General features: G+C 36.3%; 1 protein-coding gene across 2 annotated transcripts in view; it reads right to left on the bottom strand.

Annotated features, from left to right (window-relative positions):
* Nucleotides 1-23291, bottom strand: part of LOC149574883 (uncharacterized) — a 96460-nt gene that overhangs the window by 55942 nt on the left and 17227 nt on the right. For both annotated transcript variants that reach the window (XR_016360103.1, XM_089814733.1), the window contains exons 7-16: nucleotides 23040-23257; nucleotides 22470-22718; nucleotides 22221-22388; nucleotides 21972-22139; nucleotides 21723-21890; nucleotides 21395-21523; nucleotides 21194-21274; nucleotides 20728-20817; nucleotides 20201-20308; nucleotides 20012-20122 (exon numbers count right to left, since the gene is read on the bottom strand). Coding sequence is in view for 1 of the 2 variants with exons in the window: in XM_089814733.1 (XP_089670859.1) it covers nucleotides 20012-20122; nucleotides 20201-20308; nucleotides 20728-20817; nucleotides 21194-21274; nucleotides 21395-21523; nucleotides 21723-21890; nucleotides 21972-22139; nucleotides 22221-22388; nucleotides 22470-22718; nucleotides 23040-23257 (1490 nt within the window). In the remaining variant the exon portion in view is untranslated. The remainder of the gene's footprint in view (nucleotides 1-20011; nucleotides 20123-20200; nucleotides 20309-20727; nucleotides 20818-21193; nucleotides 21275-21394; nucleotides 21524-21722; nucleotides 21891-21971; nucleotides 22140-22220; nucleotides 22389-22469; nucleotides 22719-23039; nucleotides 23258-23291) is intronic.

Here is a 23291-nt window from a genome sequence, read left to right as displayed (position 1 = left end):
AACATGCCGCAGTAGAAAGTTCTAGATATTCTTCTAAGAGTTTTTGACGGTCTGCTTCTACTTTTACCAAGTCAGCTAACACCTTTTGATGCTGATGAGGAGTCAAAAACTGAGTTTTTCTTGATTCCAACTGTGAAGCTTTTAATGTCAGGCGCTCCAATTGTTGTTCAGGTGTGAGGTCTAACCAATGTGGATTGTGTTGAGTGAGGGATTGACCTCGACCCAGAAAATAAGGCGATTTGCGAAACATAAAACAAGCAAAAGAGATATCAAAATCAAAAGAAGAAGTTAGAGAAAAATATTCTTCGGGCTCTGGATTCTGACTAATTTGGCGGACTTGCTTGTCATCTGGAGCTTCATCTTCACTGGAGCTTTTTGTAAGCAAAATATCTTCAGAATCTGAAGGTTCTGAAACAATTGTTAGAGGCAAAGTATCCAGTTTGGCTTCTGTGAGAGTACGGACTCTCTTGCAATTCTTTTTTCCTTTATCTGGACATTTGTTAGCATAATGTGCTCCTTTACAAATGTAACAAGTAGGAGTAAAATCCTTTCTACGGACTTTCCTTTTATTTCTTAGAAACACTTTTTTATGCTTAGATTTTCTGAAAGGCTTGGAAGAAAAGGATTTCTTCTCAGAATAACCTTTAAATCTCCTATGAGATTTATGTGTTTTCTTATGTTGAAAACACCCATAACTGTTGGCTTTACAATGACACGGACCTGTTTTTAAATAAGGCAGAACTTCTTTCTTTTTCTTTCTGGTCTGTTTCTCAGTACATAGATCACTATTCATTTCCTTGATAAATTGGACCAACTAAGGGACAGTGACATCATTAATTGTCATGTCAGGAGTGTTGAGGATGCTATTTAGAATTTTCTCCCTATAGAAAGACTATAACTGGACAAGGAAACCTTCTAGAAAAGTATTATACATCCACACATTGTTGTTGGTCTGTCCTGACTGATAGAAATTAGTATATTGCTCACTATAGTAGGCATCAAAATGTTTCATATCGCAAATGCGATTTTCCTTAAAACGTTTGTAAGCAGCTCTTTGTTCATTATCATGCTGACCAACAAACATTCTATACAATGCTTCACATACAGTATTTACACCGCTATTGATGAGATCTTCTTTATAAACCGGTGTCAAAGAATCCCATGTTGATCAGGCTATACCCGTTAGTGCATTCAAAGCCTTTCTAATTGCTTGATTTTGAGAAAGATTGGCTGCATACACGGCATTATCTATCCAAGTTCTGAATGCATCTATAGTGGCTTTATTTTTTATGGGATCATAGTCATCAAAGTTGACTAATGGTGGAACATTTTCAGAGAAAACATGTAACTGATCATATGGTCCTCCAGCTTCTTGTAACCATATTAACATTCTTCCATTGGCCTGTCTTAGGATCAAACTCCTGGAGTTTGGGTTTCGGCACATCAAGGGTGAGAGCTTTTCCTTTAAACTTACTTTGAAGTCTAACAAGGTCTTGGGAAGAATCAGGGAACATAGACTGTGGGCCGTGCACTTGGCTCTTAGTGACTATCTCTTGTTCAATTTTTGTAGTCACAGTGGTTAAGGTTTGTGAGAAACCCTGACTGTCAGCCATCTGTTGAGAGCGAAGCTAGGTAGTAGTTTGATCAATGCGAGCAGTGGTTTGAGCAAGAGTATGCAATTGTTGCAGTTGGCGAGTATTATCGGTCCACCACGCTTCGGCAGAGGTGCAAAAAGCAGCATAGGTTTCCTTCAAAGCAGTAATATCAGCTTGCATGCTGGAATTAAGGTGGGTATTGAGGGGAGACTCAAGGGCTTGTAGCTGAGCAAGGACAGTATGGAAATTAGCATTAACGCTAGCTTCAGCTTTCTAGCGGGCGAGTTCAGCTTGCACAAACTTATGATATAAATCTTGTTGAAAAAGCAAGGCCTTTCGAATACACAGATTGGCGTAGTTCATCATTTTGGTTTGGGTGGTTGCATCAGGTTGACCAGAGGCAACAACATGATGAGGCCAAAATGGGATGCTGAATTTATCATCAGAGGATTGCAAAATGAAATCATTAAAAGGTGGTACTTTGGGTTCTTCAAACTTATCTTTAGAAAAAGAAGTCTTTTGACCAGAGAGGATCATTCGAACATGAAACACTGGTTGAACAAAAGGACAATGATTACATTGGAGGTTGTCGTCATCAAGCTCAGTGAACTGAGTATGTGAGCAGTTAATAGCTTGTTGAGTTAATGGATTAGATACCGCAAGTTTTTCTTCAAACGACTGTTGACATATAGTACAAAACAAAGAACCAGTCGGATTAGGAACTGCATTATCATGGCAACAGTTGGGGTGTGGCCTACGACTCAAAGTATAGATTCGTGACAAAGAAGCATGAGATATGGGTACTTGAGTGGATGAGCTCGAAGGATGATTATTATCAAAGGATATGCAAGCTTCATGAGCGGTTTCTCGCACACTAGCAATAGTGGTTAAATTGCAAGGGGCGTCCAATTGCTTAAGTGCTCGGACATCTATAATCCATTCTTTTGGGACTTTGATATTAGTTAAGTTAATCATGCGAGGCACAGTTAACTGGGCACCTTTAGATTCTGTTTGCCAGAGGAGAGAATACTTGGCTTTAGACTTATCTGCTCTGGGATCCTTAACAATGGGCACCGTCGTATTAAACAAACGTCCATATAGAGCAAAGAACAAAGCATGTGTTCTTGATCTAGGTTTCATATCTAAATACTGGGTACCAAACTGAAACATTAAGATTTTATCCAAATGGTCATCAAGAAGGCTTATAGCAAAATTTGGAACAACATCAAAAGCAGTGGCTCCAGCAGCCATAGGGGCAGAAATGCCTCCCATTAACATATCGGTATAACGATTATGTCTAACATCAAGGAGAGTCATGATAACTGTAGCAGGAATGCCTCTGCGATACAAGGGTTCAACACCAGCAACAATATGACCTATATGCAAATACTTAAAACCATTTTTTTGTTTGGCATGTTTGACGAGACCTTGGATATCTTTATTGGTCAATAGGTTAATGAAACTATGAGGCTGGTCATTCTTAACAACTACTTGCATTTCAATGAGCTTACTTACAGACTTAGACTTATATGATAGAAACCCTAGATCACCATAAATTTCAGTCCATTTCTTAGATGGTAACTTAAAACGTTCAAATGGAAGCTCAAATTTACCATGATCAGATGCAAAACTATCTTCATCTATATTAACATCATGTATTGTATCAAACATAGAGCTAAGACTTACAAGTGAATCTTCCGAATTCTTGTTATCATTCTCAGTATGCTGGAATTTTGCCAACGATATGAGCTGTGCTACCTTCCCTGCCTCAAAGATGCCTTTCACACGGCTAGATAACGAGGACTTACTTCACACATAAACCAAACAGAACAACAAAGAGACAGAATAGAATCCAGATAAGGAACTCAAGGATTACAAAAGATTGGTTTTATATTAAACAACTAGGCTCTGATACCAAATATACCTTATGTATTACAGAATATCGTGGACAATATCTTAGAATATCTACAGACTACAGACACATTTCAATGAAGACAGTCTAATTTCTGATCTTCACTTTGCTGCATCTAGGAAATTACTTACAGACTCTATCATTCAAAAAGAGCCATGTCACCCTTCTGATGATGAAATTCGAACATATTTGGCTCATACTGCTACCAGTGCCACACTGTTTGAATGGCTGGTTCATATCTTGAGAAGTACTCATATTCCCAATCAACGAAGATGGCTAGCCTCAGGAGATCCTTTTGAAATGTATTTTCGAGGTTTGTATCCTCACTCTCATGCTTTGATGCCCACCGAGGTAAATTATGTTTATTTGCATAAACTGGATTTTTATTCATATATCTCTAACCCAACAAACCAGTTTATTTTTTATCACTTTGGTCCAAGCCCTCTGCAGCATGACACTATTAAACTGCGCAATCTTCATCATTTCGCCACTCAGCACAAACCCCTCTGGATGTTTACCAAATTCACTACTCTTCCTCACATAGCAGGCGTTGGTACCAGTCAACCTATAGCTTATGTTCGCCTTGACCATAGCATCCTATGGAAGGAAGAATCTATTGAAGACCGTTTAGAACGTCTATGGCAAGAAAATCATCCATCTCCTTCCAGCTCAGAAGAAGGATATGATCCTGAAGCTGCGTCACCCAAAAGGCGCAGATATTAACCTAATCAGTGGGGATGTCACTGATCTGAGTCACTTAATCCTCAGAGAATAAAGATTAAGCATGGACCCTACCATGGTATAAAGGAGGTCAAGTTACACCTCTAAAGTAACTACGAGTTATCCTTCTCGTGTCAAAAAGATTTTGCTGCCACTGTCCTCACCAAAGATCTGCATAAATATCAGCGCAATTTTGAATGCTCTTTGCCTCTGAAAAAAGATGAGAATGGAAAAGAACTTTTCCCTAAGAGTTGGGCCAATTATATTGTTTTGTCCCGCAGTGAACAAGAATTATGTGAGAAAGAAATTGCTGATTTATTGCAAAAATCTATTATCAGACCTAGCACTAGTCCATTCTCCTACCATGTTATGTATGTCCCGAAGAAAGATGAAAATGGAAATGAGATAGCTGAAAAACGTCTGGTTGTTGATTATAGACCCTTGAATGCATGTCTTGAGAGTAATCAACATCCTTTGCCTAACAAGGATTATATTTGGCAAAGAATTCAAGGATGTAATGTGTTCAACAAATTTGATTTAACTAAGGGATTCTGGCAGATTAAGCTCAATGAAAAGGATAGGTATAAATCTGCATTCTCTGTGCCACAAGGAGTATTTGAATGGAACGTTCTTCCATTTGGAATCAAAACAGCACCTTCTATTTTCCAAGGATTCATGGATCAAATTTTTGCACCATATGCAAAATTTATCCAGCCATATATAGATGATATCCTCATTTTTAGCCAAGATCATAAATCACATATGGAGCATTTAAAGAAATTCCTTTCCATTTGTCAAACTCATGGTCTGTGTTTGAATCCTACAAAGCTTAGTTGGTGCACTGAAAGCTTGATATTTATTGGTACAAGAATAGAGCCTAATGGTAAGCTTTATCCTCAGGATGTCTTCACCATACATAAATTATGCGGATCTAAGAACAACAGTTGCTCTAGGTGAGGCATCACTACAACCTTGCCCACCCTCAAGATCTCCTGACCCAGTATCAACTCAAAATCGTCCATTTCAATGACCATAAGATCCATATGGCAGTGTGTTAAAGTTTTTAGTCAATTTGGATGTCTGTATATGTGTGTGTGCGTGTGTGTGGGTGGGTGTGTGTGTATATCATGAGGTATAATTATATGTGTGTTTATTATATGAGATAAATGAATATAATAATATATATAAATATGATTATATTTATTATAATTATATAATAGTAATATTATAACTATGTTATAATATTAATTAGTAATTAACAAATAGACAAATCCCTTAAAGGGACGTGTCTATTCATGGCTTATGCTTATTAATATGAGAGCTGCCTTTAGAACATACATACCACACATTATGACAGTGTTGGTACATTTGCAGTGGTCCAAAATTATAACATGGTATCGGAGCCAACTGAAAATGTAACAAAGAATGCATTTACGGTGTGCTAATGGGAACTCTACAACTATTGTATGTTTCACTAATTGCGATCTATGAACCTAGAAATAATTTCTATTGCATTGTATTGAAGACACTCAAAATATTTCACCAATGATGGCTCGGAAAGGAGCTCGTTGATTGAAGACTCGGGATGCCCCTCTGTCACACTATGCTCTTTATATGCCCAATCTGGAGAATTAGAGTTGGTGATGTTGAGTTGGACAACTCCTTGATTTGGATCAAGTTCTGACTTATCCAAACTCATGTTGGATCATCGAGAATAGTAAAAAAACTCAATCAGAACTATAATAACCATGAATAAGAAATGTTAGGTTACATGGGCAATTCGGACTGTCATGATGGATGGGCAAGTTGGGTCTGCCCAAATGTCAAGATGGGCAGATTGGGGTGCAAGTAGATCGACTCAACTTCAAGATTGGGAGTCGTCGAGTTGGAATCAACTTGCTCTCGGATCTGATAATGTGAGGTATGCCTGCACAGAATAGGTGAGAGTGTGCAAATTGTGACTTGTCGCAGAACTGCTTGGAGGAATGGCATCAGGCATCCAACTTGAATGTCTCAGAACAATGATAATCTGATTTGGTGACCGGGAAATGTCTTTGGATCAGCAGTGTTGACTCAAAGTTAGACCTACCAAGAAGTCATGATCATTGTCGTGCTACTCGGCATGCTTGGCCATTGAGATCATTGGTGCAAAGGCTCAAACCTAAGGTGAATTGGTAATTACAAATGCGGTTTACCTTGACTTTAGATACATGTGAAAGGTTATCAGCCCAAGTGGCTACAAAGGATTGACCACAAGACCAGTCACTTGCATATGATGTGAGTCTCGCAATAATCAACTACTAGATTATTCATCATAGATAAGACTACAAGGACCATTATCACTAACTATGCGGAGAGGCAATAGCTAACACTACTGTCAAGAAGAGTATCACATGTGAATCTACAATATCACTCTAGCATCATCCCTACTATACACCTTTGAGTAAGCAATACAAAGGAGTTTTGCACATGTAGCATTCGATATAACCAAATGGGCAAACTCTCACTAGCAATTACATTAGGACTTATATGAAAGTTGGAACCAACATTTAAGTATTATGAACGGACACAAATCATATCAAGACAATGAGTAAAGAATCAATGTGGTACTTCCACATATCATAAATCAGATTCTCTTCTCAAGATGGGCATCGCAGGAGATCATAGACCAAACTACTAGAAACAAGATTGACTTCTATATTATGATTTATCGAGCATGGGGATCCGGTTTACTTCTTTTGGTACTGCAATAAATAACAAATATATAGGAGTTCCAATAGATGACATCTCCCCCGTCGATAGTAAGAAAATTTGTATACATAGTCAACTAAAGGAGGATTTGTAGAATATACGTTAGAATAGGATGCAGCAATTAAGGGAGGAGGAAATTAGTGAAGAACTTCGCATATTGGACAAGAAAAACTAAAGGTAACGATCAACGAAAGAAGTGATGTCTCATTATCAAGCTTATCAAAGCAAGAGCCAAACAAAAATTTAATTATGCAATCAACGTTAATATTCTGGAGATAAGAAACAATACCACAGAAGGAATTACCATCGAATATGAATAGAACAGTAATTTTAAGGAAACACAATGGGTTTCATCTCAAATGAACATATAATATAACCATTGGAGAAGAAACATAAATGTCTACGTTATTATGTAAAAGAGTGATCAATGACATTTGACATGAAGAGACATATAAGAATATACTAGACCCTGAAAGCCAGATAAAATTGATTTAATCAAAGAGATTTGTTACATTGATAAATGCGTTGACAAGTCAAAGATAAACTCTTCAAGCCAATAAGTCAAAGATATAAGTTGCAGCTGTAGAAGATGGTAAAATAGTTCTCTATGTCCAATGATATATATTCTTGCGAAGGATCGTTCAATCCATGCGAAATAGATTACATGGTGATAAAGAGAAAATACAAAGATGCAAGGTATAAAGTGCCTCCAACAATTATATTTTAGAATCTTCATGATTCAAAGAGCACCTGTCAGAAATCTCCAATTGACAAATATATTAGAGGCAGAGTATTTTCTATGTCAATTTAATTAAAACAAATATGGTGACGCTATACAACCTCTTAAATGGCAATGAGAGAATAAACATTTAAACTGAGACATACACAATTAGTGATTTTTACGCTGGCTACAAATCATGGAAATAAATTTCAATGATAATCGAATAGGATAGAGGAAATACATTAAGGTGATGTGACGTGTAAGATGAGATTGGGAAGGTGGAGACAACTACACAATAGGCAATGATAGTCAAACACGTCTCTCTCAATGAGTTTTCGTGCAAATATATGTGATGAGAGAACCAATTAAAGAAAGAAGAAAAAAAGCAATAAAGAAACTCATGGAAAGAAGATAAGTGGAAAGTATAGCTCATCAAAGACTAGCCAAGTGGTACTGAGAGTCCTTGACATCAGAAGACACGTAAGGTACAAAATAATGATAAAAAGAGAAAACCGAAAGCATAACCAAGACCAACCATCATACAGATTGGAATGAACTATGAAAAGGTACATTGGGCATTGAATATGAATACCAAAGATCATAAGGATATGTCTCCAAAATCAATATTAGTTGATGATAGCAAAAAGGGCCTACCACATGGAATCTGCAATGGAAAAGAGAGAGCATAAATAGCCCGCCATCCTTATAATCCCGTCAATACCCACATTAGCATGACATGGAGTATGAAGGAGATATACACATTGTGTATAGTACCTATCCTCCGTGCATTGAAGATTACCCACGTGGATGGGGTAGAGGTAAGTATTATTATTATGAATGTGCTAATTAACATTATTTATGTAATGACCCTTCTTATAAAGGCCACTGAAACCCTCAAACTGAACTTAGGAATTTTGTCAAACACTTGGCATGTAATGAATAATAACAGTAACAATATTCAGAATATGGCAATTTCAGATTTGATACTTTCAGAATATAATCGCAGAATTACAATATATATATATAAAGCCTTTGAACGATATTTCAATTACAATGCAATAAATTCTGAAATTGTTTTATTACCAATTCTGGACTGATTATTACAATGACTGTATGACAGCAAATTTACCCAAAAATTGACATATATTTCAGAATGCAAGAACCTGGTTTGAAGAACTATGGAAGAACACCACATTCTGATGCAAATCGTTGATGAAAACCTCCAACCGCACCCCCAAACTGTCCTTAATTTGCAGCTGCTGCCCAAACTAGCAGGGTCGTACCAGGCCGTACCTGTACGGCTGCTAGATAAAAATAATACCAGGGTTTTGGGACCCCCAAATGCAAGAAAAATGGGCGCCTAGGGTTAGGTAGTAACCCTGTAAAACCATAAAAAATAACTCCAAGGGGTTGAGGAGATATGAGCAATTATGTGGTTCCGAACCCTGCTTTGCCAATTCTGAAAAATGCACCTATTCTGTCTTCAAACTCTTGTCAAATGCTTCTCCAATGATAGGGCAAATCTGAAATCCTTTTTCCAACCAAAACAAACCCTAACAACGAATTCTCAATAAGCTCCAATGAGATGGCTGAATACCAACTCCAATCATGCAACAATTCAGGTGATATTTCACACCCTCAAAGTCGCCAATCCAAGGGAGTGATTCGTTCCCAAAGACCGAATAATAATTTGCAGATCCAAAGTCTACAAATGTCTTCACAATGAAGAAGTAGAAGAGTTCTCAAATCCAAGCATGTCCAAATGAGAGGCCCAGCCCTCTATTTATTCACTTTTCTAAGAAGTTGCTAGAACTTCTAGAAACATCCTTTATAAATTCTCATTATAATGCACTTTTTATAATAAAGTAATTTTATAAAATAAAAAGTGCAACTCAACTTAAAATTATAACATGTAGGCCCCAATATCACATAATGATAAAATATAACCTCTTAACACTTCTTCAAGAGCAAGATATGACCATCTGATCCGCAGAATTGACTCTCTTTCCACACCATTTGCCTACGAGAGTCTGGAATAGGCAAATCCATGATCAATGCCATGTCGAACTAAAGAGGGGACATTACAATTTATATATAGTAGTGATATAGATATTGGTGTCTTATATGTATATATGTATATATGTATATATGTAAAATTGAGAATTATAATGTGAATCATAATAGTAATGATAAATATATTTATGTTGTAAATGATAAGTATGATTTAAACTACTAACATTCTTATTTGAATTATAAGTATTGTGTGCCTTCTTTTTTTCCTCTGAGAATGTTATTGTAGGAAAAAAAGAGAAATTGAGACTCAATGGGAGATTGATATTTCAAGCAACCTTGCAAGAGAGGAAGCAGATAGATGATATGATTCAGTCAACTTTTGGTGATCTCGACCATATTGATTTAGAGGGAGTAAACCATGTTGTGATGGATTCTCCAATGATCAATAAATTTTAGCAATCAAGAGGACTGTGCTTCATGAATATACCTCGTGACTATGGCATTTTAATGGGCCTACCCCCTGTGTACATCACGAGAAAGTGACAACTTCCAAATGATGTCACTTGTATTTGCAGAAATTATTGAAAGGTGACGATCTTACAATAACTTTATTTCCTATCATGATGGATATCTTACGATATCTGTGTAGATCATGATAGATTATACATTGCATGGTGGATTTTTATATGGTACACATTATGAGAATGCATGTGCACGTATCTTATAAACAATTTTGAGTACTTGGTGAATATAATTGATATTTTGGGAAGCCAATACTCTTGATATCAGATGCAACATCATACATTTGAGTAATTGGTGAATATCATGTAGTTTGGGAGACCAATACTCATGATATCAAAATGATGGATATCTTTTGATCAAAGAGATCCTTAAATCTTGTCATGCCTAATATTACCAATGGCATAATATTTGTCTTGTGTTTATCCTCCCTAAGAGAGTGTGTGGATGTGTGGTAGCTTCAGTTGACTAAATTTTGTGTTATATATTTTGAGTAAGTGTTGTACTTAAATCATGTGAATATGTATTTTGTGAGATCAACAACTATGTTCTTAGATGTAATTAAGTTGACTATCTTTGAGTTGATATAAATACATATTAGAGATATTGGTAAGTATGCATTTTGTGAGACTTGTGACTAAGAGCTTAGACATTAATTACAATGTCTTTGAGTTATTTGTATAAATGGATACTATGTGTTTTACCAAGAGCTTAGATATTATTAAATTGAATGTCTATGGGTTGAGTAAAATAGTGATCGACCATTATCCTTGATTATCAAATTGTATTTATCCTTCTTGACTAAGAGGGAGTGTTAAAGTTTTTAGTCAATTTGGATGTCTTTATCTTTATGTGTGTGTGTGTGCGTGTGCTTATAATATGAGATAAATGAATATAATAATAATATATATAAATATAGTTATATTTATAATAATTATATAATAATAATATTATTACTATGTTATAATATTAATTATTAATTAAACAAACAGACATGTCCCTTAAAGGTACATGCATGGCTTATGCTTATTAATCTGAGGAGAGCTGCCTTTATAACATACATACCACATATTATGGCAGTGTTAGTACATTTGCAGCAATCCAAAATTATAACACCTTGCAACATTTTAACTTTCACCAGTGTGCCCTTCACTACACCAATTACTTTCTTAGCGGGTGAGTTGACCGCTTTGAAGGAACTTGTGCTTGGTTGCACTTTAAGTCCCAGTTCCATAGTTCTCCTAGCTGCAATGTAGTTGTGAGTGGCTCCTAAATCCACCATTCCCATGGTGATCTTGTTATTCATCTCAACCTCCACGTAGCACAACCAATTTAGACTCTCGAGCTTAGTTGTTGTAGCCTTTGGTTTCTATTGTGAGCTCTTTACTACATCCATACCTTGAATCATGCCCATCACTAGGGCTGACCCATCTTTTCCTATAGTCTTTGTCTATGTGGAAGTTAATCTTTGTCTCTCTGGACACTCCTTAGCCCAATGATTTTGGTTCCCACAAATAAAGAACCCACGTTTCTTTGTAGTTTTAGACTCCTTCAAGTTAGTCTTGCCCGAGTCCTTATTTTTTGGTTTCGACATCCCAGTCGATTTTACAGTGCTTGAAGCTCCTCCAATTGACGTGCTACTCTTAGCCTCATCGTCACCCTTCTTCTAGAATTGCTTCTTTTCATTCTTCTGATGAAAAGATCCACTATTGTTAAACTCTTTGGACCCACGCTTGTGATATTCTAATGCATCTACAATAGCAATGGCATCCTCAAGAGTACGTGACTTATTCTTTCTTACTTCGGTCATTGCTCAAGGTCTTAGACCCAATAAGAAGAAACAATGTTTCTCAAAGTCATCATTGTTTGGCATCTGCAACATATACATTTGGAAGTCCTTGATACAATCCCTTATCGACCCTATCTTCCTCGTAAACTTGAATTTGTATCTCAGCTCAAAATTCGCACTCTTTGGCTTCATGTTTCTTGAGTTGCAGACACAGATCATCCCAACTGTCCACTATTGCCACTTGTCTCCCTGCCTTTTGATCTTCTAACCTTGTTCACCACCATAACTTGGCTTCACCTAACAGATAACACATTGCCTCATCAAGCTTCTCGTCATCAGTGTATCCTTTTAGAGATTTTAGATATCTCTCCATGTCAAATATGAACTTCTCTAGCACTTGTCATCCCTTTTCCCATCATAGGGATCAGGGGCTTGCATTTATGCCCAATCTTGACCCTTCCTCCTTAAGTGATGACTACCTTCAAGAAATGAACCTCCTTGGTTATTCTTTGAACTTCGTGGCAAATGTTTGACAATACCCAATCATAATTTAGTACTCCCCCACCAAGTTTTGGTACTCATCTAACAAAGCCCGATGATCATCTCTCAACTTCTTGTGAGCTTCTCCTACGAGAGCATGATCATCAGAGAGAGAGTTGTGCTCTTGCATGAAAATCTAAAACTATGTATTCATCCTTGCAGTGTGAACAATAAGATCCTTGATCTTTATCTCCAAAGATGATATCCAATTTGTTGTACTTACGTACTCCATGGACTCCATTCGACTTTCCAAGTCATTGACTATGTCATCGAGCCTTAGTGTAGTCCTAGGCCCTATATTGGTATTGGCCCTCTAATTCCGTCTCGCCATAGATTTTAAAGATGGTTCTCCAGATGATGTCTCCTCTGACATTACTACACTTCATTGTTGTGTGCTAAGCTTGGAGTATCAAGCACTGTGCTCTAATACCATGTGTTACGGGGCTAAGTTTTTACCCCATGCAACACTAACAATCTTCCCAAGTTGGGACAATCCCGGACTATGCCTACCACCAAAGATCTAAGCTCACACTTGCACACACACTGGTCAATGCAAATACAAAATCTTCTTGCATAGCGAAATGATTCAATACAATTATGAACACAATATTTTTGGGAAAAGAAGTAGCTTTCTTGATTTCACCAAATGGCCCTGGCCCAGACTACATCAATTTTAACTATGTTGTTGATCACTACCTAAGTACTTCCAATGCACTCTTTACAAGTTCCCGCCCCTAAATATGCATCCACTCTTAGAACACTAGTACACACCCAATGCAACCACCTTAGTTGTATTTCTGCACATAGATTCCACACCCCCAACACCCTTTGTTATTCGAACTTACCAAGGCAACCCTAGCTCAGTGTGAACCAAGTTGACTTATGCTGATAAGAACTAGACCCCCTCCCTGAACAGGGATTCCAAGCCACACTGCTCTCCCCACCTCCTCCTATCACTACACTACTTTGCACTCCTCTGAACAACCTACTCGTTGAATGTTGTTTTGTGCCTCCTTGGACTTCTCCACCATGACACTTCGTCTGTGAACAAAAGCAATCACTATAGAACATTCATCTTTGAATGGTTGGGTTAGTCTTATTCACCCATACTAGCTTTTGGGATGAGGATAACTTTGCGGTAGAAATTAATTGTATCTTGGGCAACCCCCTAAGAAAACATTCCTTGTATTTAGGTGATGCCCTTCCTCTTACATGAATCAACCACCCCTTACACGAACGTATTTGCTTTCCATGTCACACACCCACACACTGCATGTCACACGCCTGCACATTATACCACACACTTTGTACTCTGCACACTATACACCACATTTTGCACTCCACACACCGCACACTACACTCTGCAAAGTTGCACTCCCACAACAAGACTAGACTTCCTGTGACCACACATCACAGTCTACCTTCGGCTCCCTTTTGCACGCAAAAGCCTTCAACACTTATAAAATCTTTGACGCTTGGCACCCTTCAACACTTAGCACCCTTCGACACTTGGCACCTTTCGATTGATATGAGTCATCTAAATGGTTTGCAAATGCCAAATGTATTATGGATGAATAAATTCTAACATAGTACACTCACCAACAACCAGAATGAATTGCAAAGAACAAAGAATTTGTATTTCAAATTAAATATCTCAGATTACATCACATTTTTCTTGAAGTGAAGACTTCACAAAGTTGAACAATTACACACAAGTGAAATATGCGAAAAGATATCTCCAACGATAGGGTGGTTGCTAACCACCAGTACTCTAATTATAGACTAGGGAGGGTCTTGCACCTCTAAAACTACAAGGACTCAATTCAAATTAGAGTTGCAAATATACAGGAAAAGATAACTCCATCGTGACTTTCTACAACGCTAAACACGGCCTTATAAAGAGCTCTAGGAAGCCTCTGGAAGGGCTACAAAGGTCGACATACCTTATTTATCATTTTATTACTTGGGCCCCTTTTATTTATCAATTAAATAGATCTTTGTGATATTATTAAGTTTTGGAAACACTTAATTAATTATTTTGCTCCATTAATTTTAGGACATTACAAATCCTTGTTGTCCATAGATTTCTTTCCCTTAAGTATTCCATCATCAAACCGTTTGCCCACTACAAAGCTCCAAGATCCCAAACCAAGTGCAAAAGTTGATGGTCATATTTGCTAAAAGCTTGATGCTGCACCATGACTATGAGCACCACCTGCAAAACCCCAATAAGATTTCGCTGCTCCATGTTGATATAAACAATGCCTTTCCCACAACTGCCAAGAAAGTTTTCATGATCCCTTGAAGTTTCCTTGTCATCTCCAAGAAGTGTTGGTTCTTGATGCTAAGAGTCATATGCTACCACACTTACTAATTTGCATCTCCAACTATTGAGCTAGCTCACTCAAAGTATTATAGGCAAAGTTCACATTTTCATATAGTTGATCAACCATTACTGACTTGACAAAAATTATGAAAACATCTACTTCATCCTTGTGTCTCTCTTGATAGTTTAGGTGTTCCTCTTTTGAAGGGACAATTCTTGATACTTTCTTTTCCATATACTCCTACTGCTGAAGTGGAGCATGTCTTTATCCTCTTTTGAGTTTAAAGTGTGGTGTAATCCATTGTCGATCTGCCACTTCAGGTTATTACTGAAGACCCTGTTACCCTCAAAGAGTAGATATTTCATGTGAAGGTCTGCATAGTCCTTGAGAGATATGTCCATTTGTCATCCATCATCAGCCCAATCCTACTTGATTTGCTTCAATGACTCAGCTAAAGTGAGCAGATGTATTTCCAGTTACTTGATTTTTTAAGGTAAAATTGGCATGGTCAATCTTGTATCGATCTAATGTATGAGTGGCATGTCACCCTTCTTCTTTCATTTGCCAAGCACTTACGTGCTTGGCCAATTTGATTATGTCCTCTTGCTAGGGTCTAGCAAAGCTCCTGCTGACTTCGATTTAGCTCCCTTAACAAGATTGTCATATACACAAATGCACCTTTCATTCCATCATTGGGTTCCATGATTCAATATAAATTCTTGACAGGCTAACAAGACCACTAGCTCCTGATAACACTATAATGTACAAATCTAATTTGGCACTAAATATTTAACAAAAGTTGAACTCAATTTTCCCCATACAACAACACACACCCCACATGTCATTGGCACACCACACATTGCACGCACACTACGCACATCGCATGCTCGCACACTACACGTTGCACACCACCCTCTACACAGTTGCACTCCCACGGCATGATTGGACTCCACACGACCATACGTCACACTTCACCTTTGGCTCCCTTTGCACAAGGCACCCTTCGGCACTAAATACCCCTTGACTCCCTTTAGCACCCTTCAACACTTAGCACCCTTAAGTTGATATGAATCAACTATGGGGTTCACAAATGCCAAATATATTATTGATGAATAAATTCTAACACAGGGCACTCACCAACAACTAGAATGAATTGCAAAGAACAAAGAATTTATATTTTCAGATTACATCATATTTTTCTTCAAGTGAAGACTTCACCAATTTGAACAATTATAGTCAAGTGCAATATCCAAAATGATATCTCCAATAGCAAACTAGGATGGCTGCTAATCACCAAAACTGCAATGACAAACTAGGGAGGGTATTGCACCTCTGAAATGCAACAAGGACTCAACTCCAATTGGAATCACAAATACACAAGAAAAGATAACTCCACCATGACTTCTTACAACATCAACCATGGCCTTACAAAGAGCTCCAAGATGTTTCCCGAAGGACTACAAATAAGCCGACAAACTTTATTTATTATTTTATTACTTGGGTCCCTTTATTTATTACTTAATCATAGATTCTTATGATATTTTTTTAATTTTGGAATCACCTAATTAATTATTTCACTACATTAATTTGGGGACATTACAATTAGCCTTTTGGTTTTAGCCTTGGAATCACCAATTTTGTGATATTCATATAAAGAATTATTGAATACACCACAAGACTAGGAAAGGAGTGGGGGTGAATTGGTCTTAAAGTAAACTTAAAACTTTTTCTTGTCACAAAAACTTAACATTTATCTTCATCCAACTAATCATCAAAGAACGATATTGCAAAGAACACACAGACACATGAACACTAGATTTTTACGTGGAAACCCCATTGTGGGAAAAAACACAATGAGAATCATGCTCACAATATAAAGAACTTGAATACAATGTTTTAAGCCAAACACCAACAAGCTCACTGCTCCTAAAATGGACAAAGGGGCACTACCTTGGGGAAAGCAACAAGAACTTGCAAATCACAGAAGATCACTTCCTTCAAGGAAAGATACAAGATTGTACAAGCATCCAAAAGAAATCACCAGCATTAAGAAGGCAAAAGGAAATGTTGAATTGAAAAAGATTTACAATCTCCCAATCATATCAAATACTTGATTCCACAAACTCTATCAACTCTATGAGATATTATCAATTCACACCTCTTCTCTTCAATATTCATATCATACTAACTTCTCATTCAATCCATACTCACAAACTCAAACATCTGTACTCCTTTATATATCAACTTGATCATCAAAACCTCAGCAAGGTTGGTCATGGTATGAATAACCAATATTTACAAAAAATCAACCACCATAAATACTTTTCTCAATGCAGTCCACCCCATGAGATAAAGGGGACCCAAATACATCATCACATTCTTCTCATAATTGAATTAACTAAAGCACATGCAACACAACATCCTCCATTAGCAGCATCAAATATAATATGTAGCAAAGCATTGAAACATGCTAGCAGATTGGCCCAAAATCATTCTCCAATGCACATAGCATATGCAGATCTAATCATGACATGATAGGATTCATATCAGCCTCTTAACTCTTCTTCCAAAGCATATTCGTACCAAAAAGCCATTAATCAAATCAACATAATCCACTGAGTCAACCAGCGACCTACACAAGTAACATTACTTCACTTGCAGATTATACCAACATAAGACATCTGAACTAGAACACCGCACAAATGTTAGAAACATATCCACCAAACCACACACCCAGAAATCACAATGCCAAATATTTCCCAAACCAATCTTGACGGCCATCCTGACTGTTGGCGAAGAAACAAACACAAATTTAACCTCTAAATTACTATGGACATGAAAACACAATAGTGCAACATCCATATATGATACTCATTAACTTTAGAACTGGAAGCTACCAACTTCTTATGCAAAGTGTTCTCCCATAGGACTTTAGATACTCTTTATTGCATATTTCAGCTTCAGCTTCCCTTATTGTCACCTTCCAAATACACAATATATTAACTAAATTTCACTATCTGACATCAGATCGTCACCTAAACACTCAATTCTGAACCTCTATCAGCTTCCACACATCAAGTAGCACAACACTTTATCAGGTTGACATCCATAACAACACTGACCACATATTGCTAACAAGAATATACTTACGAGTTCTATATATGTCAAGGAGCCAAAAAATCCCAAACATTTGTTCACAACCTCTATGGGTTTTTCCTAATAGGCCTATTGCCCAAGGATAAAATTTTGTCACAAGAAACTACAAGTGCATTAAACCAATATAGAAGGTTTACATTCCTATTCAATTATAGTGTTTCTTGTGCTTAGTACAATCTAATTGTCATCTAATTAACATGTGAACAATTAAAATACACTTGAGCTTGAATTTGTGACTCAAAACACCTAATTCATGATTACGTAGCTACATTATTCTAGGAAAAGCTTTGACAAAGATAATGTCAAGTAGATTGCAAGGTCATAATTTACAACTGCAATATTGTAGAAAAGACACAAAATGATAAAATGAATCAAAAAAATTAGAAATGTAAGATATCAGTTCAAAACTATCAATATGAACATAAATCTTGTATTGCAATCCACTTTCAAGTTCCTTTTTTAAATTTTTAACAAAATCTAAAAACACAATTTAACAAATAGATAGAGAGCTCAAGGAATATTTCGCCAAATCTGAATGTCTGTCCAAGTAACATACTTTGTTACAAATGCCACATTCCAAAAGAATTACAGATCAAATTTTTTGAATGATTGTGTTTGTAATTAAAACATTTCCAATCCAACTCTTCAAACAATAAGATATGTTGGTTAGTCTAGAAAGATCAATAGAGTGTAAGGGCCACTCATCAAGTTTGAGCCTTGGGTTCAATCACAAATAGACTGTCCCCAAGCCACGTTGAAGTAATGTAGTCTAGCTTCTGTATTCCCTAGGCAGCATTTCGGACCTTAGAAATAAATATAAATGCTATGTTCCACCAAGTTTTCAGGATAAGGGGATGCATTTCCAGGATGGGATTTTTTGATGCCATCTTTGAGGACAACAGGGCATGGGAAAATTTCAAATATTCATATGATAACATCGATAGAACATTCATCATATTGACATATACATTACAGAATCCTTAAAAGACAACAATGGAGCTCAAATGGGAGAATTAATATTTAATTGCTTCCATAAATCTTGTCAATATGCATATGATATAAAATTGAAAAATAATCATATCATATATAGGTACACCAAAGTGTCCAAAAACTACAATTTTACTACAAATGTCAAAATAAAAAAGTCACATATGTGAAAAACTGTAAAATGTAGTGATGGAAAGTATAATGGCTGCCTCTAATCAATGTTGGTTTTTCTGACAGCACCTTCAAACCCTATTTCTTTGTCTTTCTAACATGGTTGCAATTATTTTCATATATAAATGAATTCAAATGCTATTCATGGACTGTTATGTATAGTCATCTTAAGGTTAGAGGGGCAAGGGGACCACAAACATCATTTTAAAATGGTGTTTTCATTAAGTTGACAATTTTTTGGCTATAAGGGCATTGGAAAAAAGGGAACAGTTGGTTGTCCCCTGTATGGTCAGGGGTGTCTCAGATGTCCTAGATGCATCCCGGCGACAGGCAGCTATCTCCACTTTGTCCTAGAGATATCCCCTAGTTTTGAAAACATGCCCCGAGTTCTGGCAAAATTTCAGAAATGGTTGGGAAATGTCCTAGCTGTCCCCCCACCCCAAGACATCCCCAGTATAGGGACACGTCCCTATATGCCCTTTTCTATATGTTATTAAATAGATTTTTAATCATAGGTTGTGCAAGGTGAAAGTATATAGTTATCTGAGAATAATGTAAACTGAAGAAAAGAAACAGAGGTATGAGTGAATCGGGAAGAGAAGGTCAAATTTTCCTTTTAACTAGTTCAATTTGGGAAACAGAAAATCTTCAATCAAATGAACATTTCATTCATGTCATTTCATGATTTTGTATGGAGCTATTATTGCATAATTTATCTGCGTGAATATTTTCTAATTGTGTTTTTTTTAAGTAAATAATATGTTATATGGGAAAAGACACATTATGTATTTACATACCCCTCACACCCACCTTTTTCAATTGCAGGGTTTTCTCCTCCTGCAATTTCTGTACTTCTTCTTGGTGCATAATCTGCAGGCATTTAACTTTGGTTTCTGCATCTCTCGACATCTTTTCATGTTGCTGGGTGCACATAGAAAATGGAGTTATAATTATGTCGTAGAAAGAATAACACTAAACAACATCTGATCTCTAATGCACCTCTTCCAGATCTTTCTCAAACTGTTGCTTTTTTTTGCTCATCTCCTTCTCATATTGCTCATGAAGCAACTTCTTTTCATTGGCATGTTCCTCCATAAGTCGCTTTACCTGCAGCCATCAGAATTATCATCAGGTTAGCAAGAAACTAATTTTATATATTCAGCATACTGACCAAATAAGTGGGACAAGTTAGCAGAATCCGTGTCATTTTCCTAATGGATTTGTTCCTATAATGGTTTTAAACTATTGATCTTAGATGGAAAGATCAAGTTAATTACACAAAAGCAAACAAGAAAACCTGATGAATAATACGTGATGACAAACATGATTAATAATCACAGCCACAGGTGCTTGACAAGTATCTTTTTGATAATTATCAAATATTGATCGTTAGCAAGCTTTCTTGTATTGTTTTTGTCTCAAAGGAAAGAGATTTTGCATTCAACAAATGCTTTAGAGTCAAAATCAGCACTATGCTTTCCTAACTGTTTTGAAACCAGTTGCTATAACCTTGAGAAAAAACTTACTAATGATTTGTGTTCTCCTTTGGCATCATCTTGTATTTTCCCAATTCTTTGCTCAGTATTTTTCTTTACCTCCTCAAGCATTGCATCTGCCTGAAGACAACAAAGTCGGACAATTGGAATGATTAGTATAAAACAGCATCAAGTAGCAGAAACATTAATAAATCAGCTATACTGTATAAGCATTCTGCAGGAAAATATTTTTTGACATATTAAATTAGATAGAAAACAGATATTCTAAGAATAATATAATCCATTGCAAATCCATATGTACATTGGTACAACTGTCTCAAATTAGAAAAGTTCTAGATGAAAACAAGTAGTCGCTGCCATCATTTCCAACTGAAAGGTAGATACTTAAAAAATAGCCACTAGAAATTTGGATCTATCAGATACATTTCAGAGTAAGCAATGTCTCAAGAGATCAAACTATAAAGTTCATCTGAGTCACTACTGTGATGAAACAAACCTTCAATTTTTCCTTCTCTTTCTCCTTTATAATGCTTTCTCTCATCTCTGTTTCACACCTCCTCCGAATATCATTGATTTCCTGCACAGGCCATACCATTGCACAGAGTACATGGAACGGTTAAGCAATTTGGGAATTTTATAATTCATCCTCAAATAGACTGAAAAATTTTCCTACGTGAAAAACAAAAAACAGGAATACTTGATCATTGTGTTGAGATATTTCTTTCAGATGTCTCATAAGCTCTGCCTGCTTTGCTTCTATCTGTAGTTCACATTGCCTTCTGATTTCAATAGCCGAATGTTCAGCTACAAGTAGTTGTGCACTAATCTGCAAGATAAACACATAAGATCAGAATGTATACAACTACAGATGGCTATTTTGTGTTTTCCTCAGATGCTTTAACAATGCATCTTCACTGCACACTATTTTCAAAACAAGGTATATTTCGGTGAGAAGAAAAGCAAATCAATATAGGACAAATGGACAATTTCATTCCTCATAATAGAAAAGATACTCCTATTCGAACCTTTCCATTCTCTTCTTCCAATTCCTTTTGCCTTCCTTGAACCTGCAACATCATCTGAGCCTTGTTGAGTAATTCCTGCTGAAGTTGATTTATTTCAGTCTCCTTCAATTTGATGGCCAACTTATCTTCCGCAATTTTTTTGAGAAGATTCACATTTTCCTCTTCTTTCTGTAAGAAGAAAATAAAATAAAAATAGGAAGCATTGAAAATTTTATTCATCATAAATAGAAAAGATACTCATATCTGAACCTTGCCATTCTTTTTTTCTGATTCCTTTATTCTTTCTTGAACTTGCACAATCATCTGAGCTTTGCTCAATGATTCCTGTTCAAGTTGACTTATTTTGGTCTCCTGCACTTTGATGCTCAGATTATCTTCTGCAATTTTTTTGAGAAGTTTTCTATTTTCCTCTTCTCTCTGTCAAAAGAAAAGAAAATTTGAATAGGCAACATTGAAAATTTTATTCATCTTAAATAGAAAAGATACTTGTATCTGAACCTTGCCATTCTGTTCTTCTAATTCCTTTATTCTCTCTTGAACCTGCACAATCATCTGAGCTTTGTTGAATGATTCCTGCTGAAGTTGCCTTATTTCGGTCTCTTGCACTTTGATGGTCAGATTATCTTCTGCAATATTTTTGAGAAGTTTTCCGTTTTCCTCCTCTTTCTGTAAGAAGAAAAGCAGATTAAAATAGGAAACATTGAAAACTTTATTCGTCATGAATAGAAAAGATACTCATATGTGAACCTTGTCATTCTGTTCTTCTAGTTGTTTTATTCTTTCTTGACCCTGCACAATCATCTGAGCTTTGTTAAATGATTCCTGCTGAAGTTGACATATTTCTGTCTCTTGTACTTTGAAGCTCAGATTATCTTGAGCAATTGTTTTGAGAAGTTTTTCATTTTCCTCTTCTTTTTGTTGCAATGTCAATTGAAAACTTTTATGTGCATCTTTATTTTCTATTTGCAACTTTGAAATGGTGTTCATCAGGGTTTCCTGTTCAACATTTAAATAAGTATATCAATACAATAAAAATAAAACAATTTGAAGCTTATTCTGATATCTCATAGAACAGCTATACTACACAAGAAAATCAGTTCTATCAATGTTTATTTCTTGTAGTTGATTTAAATTGAACTGTTTAACACTATGTCCCACGATGCACACTCACCCACATAAGGTGTTAGGAATCAATAGTTTTAATTATTACATTGAAATTTTTTTTAAGTGATAATAATTAAAACAAATGCTTTATATTTGAAAAGACCTCTGATAGGAATTTGAATTTGAGCAATGCTCCTCAATCACAAGACTAACCTTATGCTTTTCAGCTTCACTGAGAGAACATGACAAAGAAGCAATATTTTCTTGTAAGTTTCCAATTGTTTTTTCTAACTGACACTTGTCTTTGATAACCTTCTCCAACTCCTGCTGAGCATCATCAAGTTTTCCATTAGCTTCTTGTTCTTTCTTCTCTTGCTCATCTGTTCTAAGATCCAGGTTTTTCTGAAGCTCTATAACCTTCTCATTTGACTCTGGAAACCCACGATGCACGAATCAAGGAAAGTG

This window comes from Cupressus sempervirens, chromosome 2, assembly GCF_028749045.1.
Source record: "Cupressus sempervirens isolate cs-2001-9-10 chromosome 2, ASM2874904v1, whole genome shotgun sequence".
NCBI classification, from domain to species: domain Eukaryota; kingdom Viridiplantae; phylum Streptophyta; class Pinopsida; order Cupressales; family Cupressaceae; genus Cupressus; species Cupressus sempervirens.
This window is presented reverse-complemented; position numbering and strand designations above follow the sequence as displayed.